At 38.7% G+C, this 10508-nt stretch overlaps 1 protein-coding gene across 2 annotated transcripts in view; it reads left to right on the top strand.

Moving 5' to 3' along the window:
• The window catches only part of RMND1 (required for meiotic nuclear division 1 homolog), a 37448-nt gene that overhangs the window by 2334 nt on the left and 24606 nt on the right, over window positions 1–10508 (top strand). For both annotated transcript variants that reach the window (XR_896014.2, XM_011362691.2), the window contains exon 2: window positions 4065–4582. Coding sequence is in view for 1 of the 2 variants with exons in the window: in XM_011362691.2 (XP_011360993.1) it covers window positions 4079–4582 (504 nt within the window). In the remaining variant the exon portion in view is untranslated. The remainder of the gene's footprint in view (window positions 1–4064; window positions 4583–10508) is intronic.

Below are 10508 nucleotides of genomic sequence, written 5' to 3'. Positions count from 1 at the left end.
TAGTGGGATTTGCTGACAGAATGGGTATGGAGATCAAAGTAAAGAGTCAAGGCAGGCTAGGTTTTTGACTTTAGCAAAGATAAGGATGTAATTGCTATTTCATGAATGGGAGAGACTGGGAAGATTTCAGAAGCTGAGTTTTGAGCATGTTACATTTTTATGCAAATGACTGGTTTAGAGATAAATATTTAATATTCATTGATTGTATATAAGACCATGAGATTGGGTGAGATCACTAAGAGCTGAGAATAGAAAAGTAGCCCAAATACTGAGCCTTTACTCATTTCCATTCTTGAGGGGATGAGAAACCAGCAAAAGAGACCGAAAGGACAACCAATGTGATAGGTAAGTGACCATTGTGGTCTCCTGGAAGCCAAGGGCAGAAGATGTTTCCAGGAGGGTGGGGTGATCAGCTGTGTCAGATGTTGCTAAGTCAGGTAAAACAAAGACTGAGAAGTGACCATTGGACTTAGAAATGTAGAGGTCATTCATTGGTGGCCTTGACAAGATGGTTTTTGTAAAGTGGTAGGGATGAAAGTCTGATAGGAGTGTGTTTGAGAAAAATCAGAGGAGTTGGAGATAGTAAATAAAACCTTTAAAGGAAGAGAGCTTAGAGAAAAGATGTAGTGAAGGGAAAATGGAGTCAGGGGAGACTTGTTTTTATAAGATGAGAGAAATTAAAGCATAGTTGTTTGCTAATAAGAATTCATCAATAAAGAGGGAAATATAAATAGCATGGAAGGAGGGCAGTAGAGTTTAATCATTCTTTCTGTAGGCAGGAACGGATGAGATTCAGTATGCAGATGGGGGACCTGGCTCTAAATGGAGCCAGGGGCAATTCATCTCAAATAGCAGAAGGGAAGACAAAGTATACAGGCACAGAAGCAATAGGTGGGCAGGTGGTTGATGGCAAAGAGCTTGTGGAAGCAAGATCATTATTGAGAGTGGAAGAGGAGGAGGCATTGAAGGTCTGAGGAGAGAGTAGAGTAGAATATGATAAGGAAACACAGTTAAGATTATTGAGCAGCAGAAAAGCCCACACAAAATGAGTAGTCATGATTTTAAAGTAAAACCAGATGGCCTGCTTGGTTGGCTGTCTCCAGCCACACTCAGCTGCAGGCACAAATTAGGTGAACTATTTTTAATTGAGATTGAGGTTATGTCATGTAAGTGGCAGAGTGAAGGGTGCAAGGGATTTGAGGTGTGGGAGAGAGATTATAATGGTAGGCCATGGACTATAAACTGGGTGTGGAGGAAGTGAAGTGGGGAGTAAGGGACAGTGAAAAGGTGGTGAGGACGTGGTTCCATAGTGTAGCGGTTAGCACGTCTGCTTTACATGCAGAAGATCCTGGGTTCGCGCCCCAGTGGAGCCACGGTCCATGGTCTATGACCATGCCACCCTGAACAAGCCCAATGTCTGATCTCGGAAGCTTAAGCAGGGTGGGGCTTGGTTAGTACTTGGATGGGAGACCACCTAGAACGACTAGGTGCTTTAGGCATGAATAATAATAATTCTTTTTAAAAAAGGTGGTGAAATCGTTGAGTTGTAGGTCCTTTCGGATTTGAAGAATTGCTGGAATTGAGTAACAAGTGAACTGAAAAGCGGAAGTGGTGTTTGGAGAGTAGGATGCTTGAAATTGAGAAAAATGAGAGTGCAGTTATTAGTAATGACACAGTCTAGAGCAGCACTGTCCGATAGAAGTACAAGGCAAGCCACATGTGGAACAAGTTTTCTAGATGCTTTTAAAGTAAAAATAAATGGATGAAATTAATTTTACTTTATCCCAGTATGTCTAAACATATTTTTTCAACAAGTAATCAATCTAAAAATTATTGAGATATTTTACTTTTTTGTATTCAGTGTAAAATTCAGCATACAAGAGAAAGTTTCTCTTATTTTATTGAGCCACATTACAAGTGCTCAGTAGCCACATGTGCCTAGTGGCTACTACACAGCTCGGAGCATATGAGCCTGAGAGTTGAGTAGCTGAGGAAGGATGGAAGACAAGATAGGTCAGGAAATTTGGGGGTCAGGGATTGTAAAAGTCATGCCCTCTACCAGTCTGCATGGGAATGGAGACCATCAAGAATTAAACAAGGATAACATGGAGGAGCATCTGAATCCAGTGCTAAAACGTTACGTAAAGCTGTTAAGGGAATTAAAAATCCAGTACTTTTTATCCTTAAATTTACTTCGTACAATTAAAATTTCATTTTCCTAAGATGTGTGCTAATTTTTAACAAAGCCTATGTATTTTTTGTGTTGGGTACCTTAAATGCGACACATCTTTCTCAGCAAAAATAAAAAACACACTTCTTGTTTGTCCAATAGCTATTAACTTTGCTTGTCCCATCCTGTCGCTTTTAACCCTGGTGTTACACATAGCCTCTGTGTGAAGGCAGTCTTTAGAGTTGGGAGGTAAGAATTTCCTAGAATAGTATGGAAGAATCCAGGTCTTTGTACACAGATTTCTAAAATGTTTTATAATTAGATCTTTAAATAGTACCAGTAAAAGGTGAACTATGATAACTCTCATATGGCACTAAACATAGAATTCCAACTTTTGAAGATATTTTGAAAGCAGCAGGTTCTGCCTCAATGCTGCTGTGACTCATCCTTGTCCTCTTCTAAAGGGAGGTGATGGAGTGCAGTAGGTACAAGTGATTTTGGAATTGGAACAGCCTAGGTTTTAATTACATCTCTGCAAACTTGCTCACAGCCTAAGCCTCAGTTTCTTGACCTGTAAAATGCCTTCTAGGATTATTGTGAGGTGAAGCAGATTGCTTTGCGGTAGAAGGTTCTCAGTAAGTAATGTCTTGGTCTCTCAGTTCCTCCTCTATGTCATTACCAAAGATATGTTTCTTAAACATACCTTTGACCATGTGAGTCTCATGCTTGAAAGCTCTGGCTTCCTCCTACCTAAGAAACTCTTCGGGATCTTTTGTGATCTGACGCCTGGCTCCTTTTCTATCCTGATCCCTTAAGCACTTTACTCCTGCCTGCCTTGAAGCTGCACGTTTTTTGTCAGGTAAACAGCACTGTGTACCTGGAGTGTTTGATTTGCTGATCCTCTGCCCTTTTGAGACCCAGTTCAAATGTCACCCCTTTGAATGTGTCCCACCCACCCCTCACCCCAGGTGCTTCCTTCTCTGCGCCCCGTAGCAATTTGGACATACCCCTATTTTAGTACCTGTCGCATTCTTGTCTGTTTCCCCTGCTGGACTGTGAATTCTGAGATCATTGATTCATACCTGTATCTCCAGCACCTAACGTTATTTTTTAAAAGAATTATTTATTATTAATTGCTTACTATAGGCTTACTTTTAAAGAACAAATATTTTATACTATAAATAAGGGAGGAAATTACTTATACATGTGTCTGACATCCTGTACCCCACCTCCACCAGCCACGCCCACCCCCAACCTGAAAAGCACCTTTCTATTCAAGTAGCAGCTTACATCTTTCTGAGAGCCTTTCCTGACTCTTAATGTAAAATTAGGCAAGCTCCAGGTGTTTCTTTATACCTACAGGCCTTTGGTAGGGCCTAGGGCCTTTTCCACTGAGTTAAAATGAGCAGTTGAAAATGTCTGCCCTCAGGATACCATTGGCACCCTGGCTGCAGGAGCACTGTTGTTTCATGGAGGCTTCCCTGGCCTTATCTATCTCATGCTTATCTCATTGTAAAGACAATAAGTTTTGAATAAGGGAATTTGTAAGTACAGATTTTTTAATAGTTGATATGCTAATGAAATAAATGAAGAGATCCTATCACTCTGTTTTTTCTTTTTTGAGGTCTTAGTCAATAGCTTCATAATCTTATAATCTTCCAGCAAGGCGGCCAAAGGTTGACTAAAGGGAAAGTAATAGAAATACTTGTATTTATTTTTTTATTATTATTTTTTTTACTAGACATAGGTAAAGATGTATCTGTTTTGCAAAATTTTTACAGAAGTATGCCTATTACCTAGGAAAATATGTGTTATATATAACGTGTGTGTATGTATGTTTTAAACATTTTTAAGAAAAACTTGACTTTGATTTTTTTTTTTTTTCTTTTTTTAGTTTGGGATGTGGAAATGTCAGCCAGACTTCTCAGAGCCCTGGCCGGATCTCACTGTATTTTGTCAAAAGCATGTCACTGCCAAAAACTTGTTCATCAGACAGTAAAATCTCTTAAGGCATTTGAGAGTACAATGTGCAGCACCCTGGCAAGAAGCCAGAACTTGGATTTGTTCTTTCCTGATAGAGCAGCTGGTGGTTCGAATAAGTCCCAGATTCTGGACATGAACCAGAGCATATCAAATGCAAGCATATTCTATGCATTAAACACTGCGTATTGCCAAGATGAAAACGCGCCCTTTCCAAGCAAGAAGTCCCTGGGTGCTCACCGGAAAGTGACTCACAGACCAAATCTATTAGGTCCTAAGTGGTTTGTAAAGATATTAGAGAGGCATTACTCATCGACGTCAACAGAAACGCTTGTTCCTAAACAGGACTTTCCACAGATCAAGAGACCACTGAAAGCGTCGAGGACCAGGCAGCCATCCAGGACCAACCTTCCCCTTCTGTCTGCGAATGAGGTAAAATTGTGTGGCAGGGCCGTTCTGTAATAATTGTTCACTTTCTAAACCAGTGTATGCTCCACCACAGCTTTACTGCAAGCGTCAGAGAACTGGTGACCAGTTCAGCATATTTTTTTTAATCAAGATCTGTGTAGCCTGTTAGTAAAACATGTCATGTCCAAAGGGAATCAGATCTTAATTTCGAGAATTAGTGATACATAGAAAGACAAAATATAGACTGTTAAATATAAAAATATAATTTATGAAAGAGTTAGTTATTGGCCTTCTTTGAGAAAGAAAACTGGTAGTAAATCTAGTCTAGGAATGGTACTATAAAAAAATAGCCATTTAAAAAAATTCAAACTGCAGAAATTCTTTATTAAATTAAAAGATGATTTTTTTTTTTGGTAGCTATGCAGACAGGTAAGCATTCATTAGCGGATGGTAGCTGCGTGGCGTGGGGTGCTGAAGTGACATGGCGAAAGGCAGCAAGAAGGTTTCTGCATTTTTATTCTTTGAAGGTCGAATAGGGTATTTTTACTCAATATTAAAAGGTTTGTGAGAATTTCTCAGCTATAATCACATTTCCTCTCTAAATGATAAATATTCAGGGTCAGGGTCAAGCCTTTCGTTGACCCTTGTATCTTGCATAATACCTGGAACTGTGCCTTATACTTAATAAATGTTTTTTAAGTTGGAAAGGATGGAAAAGAAGCAGAAGGATTTGTCTGTAGTCCTCGATCTTAAAAATAGGAATGTAGACTATTTAAAACTCGTTTGGGCCGCCGAATCTATCGGAAAACAGATGAGAATGTCTGTCTAAAAATCGTGGTTCTGAGAAGTAGACCCAGAGCACGTCTCATCTGGTTGTGTGTCGTGTTGTTTTGTTTGTTACTGTGCAGTTGACTTCCTTTGAGAAGGTGTATAGACCGTCACTACTGATCCCCAGGTTATGAAGTAAAGAGTTGATTAATGATTTTTTTTTTTTAATTCTAGTTTTTTGTAAATTCTCTGAACCCAGATATAAAGGATGGAAATGTTTTGCATGAACTGCTCTCATCATTTCTTCTTCTTCGCTCCTGACTTTTCGATTACATTGTTTAGCTTTGTGATAGTTCGAGAAATTCAGTACCTAAGTGACGGAGATGAAATTAAGTGTAAAAACCTAAATTCATGGCAAATACAGAAAAGAGGAAGATCGACTCCCTTTTTTCTTTTTTTATTCTAGCAGCACAGAGCATAATCAGGCTTCTTATGAAGATGCCATTAAGGTCAGAGATGTCACTTTTTTTTGTCATTGTCGACTGTAAACTATCAAAGAGGCATTATTTCTCTGGGCTGTCCTTAGACTTGGAAGCAGTTTTTCTGAATTCCATTTTTTATTCTTCAGGATTTTTTTTTTCTGCTTCCAGGAAAGGATTCTAAGTAGATTTTCAAAATTTAATGCAATTTCAAATGAGACAATAAAAGCATTACATTTACAATAGAACAAATAATGGCCATGAACAGAGAAATAAATGTTATCAGGTATGATATAACTCATTTAGTTGAACATTTAGTTCTGATTAAAGAAAGGAGGAAATCCTGAGTTGTATATTTCTTGTCGTCTGACAGGAGAAAAAAAGAAAAACATAAAAATGTCTTACAAAAAATAACTATCCTCATCACCAAATTTAAGGAGTCATTTATTTCCTGGATCCTTATATAGGAGAGATTATGTAACATAATAGACGTGACTTCATGTAGGGTGTTAGAAAAACAGAAACAGTGTGTTGTCTTTCTAAAAGCACAGGGAAATAATAGAAATAAAGTTACATTTCTAAAAGCATTTCTAAAGTGCTTTCATAGGTGGACAGTCTTGAGATGTGACTAGATACTCTATCCCTGGGGCCGAGACGGGCTTTTATCTGCCCCTGATGTAGGGGCACTCCATCTCCACGTGGGTGTCATGGGGCTGGCGAATCCTTCGTGGTGCTATAGTCCTTTCTGTCCCTTTAGACTGAGACAGGAAAGGACTCTACTTTGTTCCAGAAAGTAGGTGTGCTTGGTCTCATTCCCCATGCATCCGCCTGAGCTGGGACTCTTTCCTCCGCCACACAGCATGCACTTGGAACTGACGAATGAGGTTAGTCACCCTCTATAGCAGAGCCAACTCTACCTGGTCTCATCAGCAGAGATCATAACCTACTGAGCTATTGAGCCCCTGTCCGACTGGCTCAGAACTTATGGCGGCAACAGTGCTGCTGCTTGGCGTGGCCTGCCCTTCAAGAGAATGCTGGAGCGTAAGAACCACTGCTCTGAGCAGCGTGGGGCCTGGCATGAGAGGGACAGTGCTGGAATGCCCTCAGGTGGTTGTCAGATGATCACCACAGTGTACTGGCAATGTAATTGGTGGGTTGTTAACCATTTTTTCTTTCAATGAAATAGAATAGAAAGTATTAGCATGCCTTACTCATGGTAAAAGTAAATACAGTTTTGGGAAGCTTTGTATCAGTTACAGGTATGTGTGCACATATGTATATGTGTGCTGTGTATATGAAAGGATTTCTCACCATGGGTAGTAGTCAAAAAGTTTAGAAGCTGTGCTCACTTCCGCAGCCTGTATACTAAAATTGGAATGCAAGGATGACACGCAAATTCGTGAAGCGTTCATAATTTTATAAATGTTGATGGCTATGGTGTTACACCTGAAGTTAGTATAATATTGTATGCTAGACATGTTTAAATAAAACTTTTTAAATAAAAAAATTAAAACTTGCCAATAAAAAAAGCTAAAAAGCTTAAAAGCCAAAGCATTTTATTAGTAATATAAAATGTATGTGTGTTTAGTAACCTTCACCTATAATCTGTACATAACAGGAAAAACATGCATTTTTTCCCTTAGTAATATAGAAGCAACATTGCTGTAATGCACTAATGTTCTTCAGTAATAGAATGTGCATAAAAATAAACTTTTTTCAGACAAGTGTTCCATCAGAGTGTGTGATGCTCTAAAACAAGAATCATGTATAGATTTCTAGCCCCACCTGCTGGAGCCTGTTTTCTATGGCCAGAAAAACAAACAGACTGAAATGCAGTGGTTTTCTTGGCTTTGGGTTGTTTTGTTTTGTTTTTAAGATTTTAAAATAGAAGTCCTAAATTTAGGTCTTAAATCCAATAACTATTTTAGGTTAGTTTGGCACATTTATTTGAAAACAAGTCGTTGACCCTCATTTTAAAACCTGAAAATTGCTATGTGTGTGTATATATGAAATCTTAATAAATAGTTCATGATAAGAATTCAGAAAAAGACATGTATGAAAATGAAAGTGTCTCACAAACACCTTTAATTAATACGGAAAAAGGCAAAGACAAGACACTTCACGGTCCTCTTTCCCTTTACCAAATGGATTTAAATACAGTCTTGAAATTTAGACACAAAATAAAACCAAAAAAAAAAGATATGCCCACCAAGTCAAACTGAAAAACTTTGTGACTCATTTATTAATAGAAGAAGCCATAACTTAAACAGAGACTCAGATCTAGGGTGTTTAAGGAGGATACAGAAAGTAGTGTGACAAGCCATGTAAGCTATGTGACATTGGCTAGAACTTCAAGCCAAACTAAATAGGACATGAGGAGAGAAGGAAATGTGACATTCTTCAGAAAATCTGCAAAGAAGATCCTGGCATGGCTAAGTAAGACCAGATTGTGTTTTACGATTTATTTATAATCTGACTATTTGGAGCGCATAAATTTTCTCATGCAAATAGTGATTAAATGCTTTGCCTTGCCCCATTTTTGAGAGTGCAAAATAGTATAAATTTTTAGCACGGATGCACCTGGTTAGTTTCATACATGGTGGCGGAGCAGGCGTGAGACAGTAGAGAGCAAGAGGGACTCTGGCCCCTTCAACCCTAGTCGAGTATTGGCAGATCTTCCCCTTGATCTCAAGGTGATGGAAATCTGGGTTTTGTGTGGAATCGCAGTTTATTGTTGAATGTTAATTCAGATCTTAAAAGCACTGTGCGAGTCGATTCGAGTTGGCTAACTCTCTGGGCAGCCAGTTTTACAGTTCTGATTCTAGAGATGGTCAGGTTCTGCCATTTCCACCGAACTGGCCTTGACTTTCTTATTTGCTGTCTTCTTTATGCCTGCTGCTCTTCCCACTCCGGCCCAAATGAAGCAGGTCGGCTGTAGCAGTCACAGAAGGAATTCTGATGTCCAATCTAATATACTGTGATTTTGCTTAACAAGCTTCAGTAAATCTGTCTGCTTTCTCAGAGTAGGGTCTGCCTACTTTGGCCTTCCCTGATGCATCTTAACAGGATTCCTTTCTTCCATCCAACATAATCTCATACCCTGTCAGCTCTTTTTAACTCCATAGAGCCTTAAAAGAACAGACAGCGCTAGCAGTTCTAATTTTTAAGCACATAACTCATTCTTATACTCCAGTAACTGTACTTTGGCCATATGGCTCCATATGCTTATGCTCATACCTTCATGTGCCTGCGGGAGTCAGCGCATCACATAACTGGAAAAGGAGGCTGTTAACATTCATTCATCCTCACATTCAACAATTTCAGCTCTGTCTAGCTTTTAATTTTTTCCATTTGAATTAAAATCACTTTATTTCTGAGTAGATGTTTATTGCCTTTATCCTGGGGTCCTCTTAATTCCTCTGCTCCTTTTCAAACCACGCATTAGAACTATGTAACGGATCGAGGATCAGGCAAAGCAGGGTTAGGCCATTTCTTGAGAAAGGGCCAAGAGTTAGGTTACAAAGGGAGGAAGGAAGAAATTAATATACTACTTTTCTTGAATTTCACACTAAGAGTAGGGGGACAGAACGGGGAAGAATTTAGGAGCTGAGATAAGTAAATCCCAGCTCACAAATAAATGACTCATAAACCTCTTTTGACCAATGAGGGGTCAAGGCACCATAATATGTATCAAAAGATCATAGTCACTTGTTCTGATCAGTAGTCATTAAAAACAAAATTATGAACATATGAAAATTCAGGTGTAAGTTACTTGATTAGCTTTTTAACTTCCCATAAATTTTGATGCCTTAAACATAGCTGTATGTGCAACAATAACTGTAATCTGCAAACACCAGCCATGGTTCTGAGCAGTTACCATTGATCAACTTGTTTAAACTTTTCAACAATTCTATAAAATAGGCATGATTGTTATTCTGATCTTTAAAATTAATCAAATTCTGTGCCCGAACTCTTTAGCACCTGTGCCAATAGCTTTTGAACTTTGACCACAACCCAAAGTGAGAAATATAGTTTATATTATACACACATAGTGACTCTGTATACATACTTAGATATATCTAAGTTTCAGAAAACATAAAAATTTATCCTTACTTAAATAATGTACTCTAATGTTTTCTATTTCTATTTAGTGGGCTTTTTTTTTTTAAGCTTGTTTGGGCCAACTAAATTGATATCAGGACTTACTAATGGGTTCTGGCTTACAGCTTGACAAAAACACTGCACTGTGCCATATTCCTTTCCACATGTGTACTGTAGATAAACCATGTATGTTTATGTGTATACACAGACAAGACTCAGTGCAGGAACCGAAGCACTACCCGGACCTGGATGCACTCTCAGATTTACAAAACTTTTTGTTTAATATTAACCAGAGTATAAGTAATTCCTTTGTAGATTTACAGTGATCTCTGCCTGTACCAGGCCAGTGACAAGTTATTAAGTGATCTCAAACAAAAATGTCTCTCTGAAAAGGAATCGTGTGAACTCAAAGTTGGAGAGACTTTTTAAATAGCATTTCATCCAGGTGCCCACATGATGCCTTGATTCCCTATATATTTTGCTCGGTCTGTGCTTGAAACACTGCCAGTTGGGGAGCGGTTCCCCCTTTCAGGATAGCCATTCTGTCCTTCTGGCTAGCGGGAGCAAGTTCTTTCATAGATTGAGCCGAACTCTGTCTCCCC

The sequence above is a fragment of the Pteropus vampyrus genome, unplaced genomic scaffold, assembly GCF_000151845.1.
Source record: "Pteropus vampyrus isolate Shadow unplaced genomic scaffold, Pvam_2.0 Scaffold78, whole genome shotgun sequence".
NCBI lineage: Eukaryota > Metazoa > Chordata > Mammalia > Chiroptera > Pteropodidae > Pteropus > Pteropus vampyrus.
This window is presented reverse-complemented; position numbering and strand designations above follow the sequence as displayed.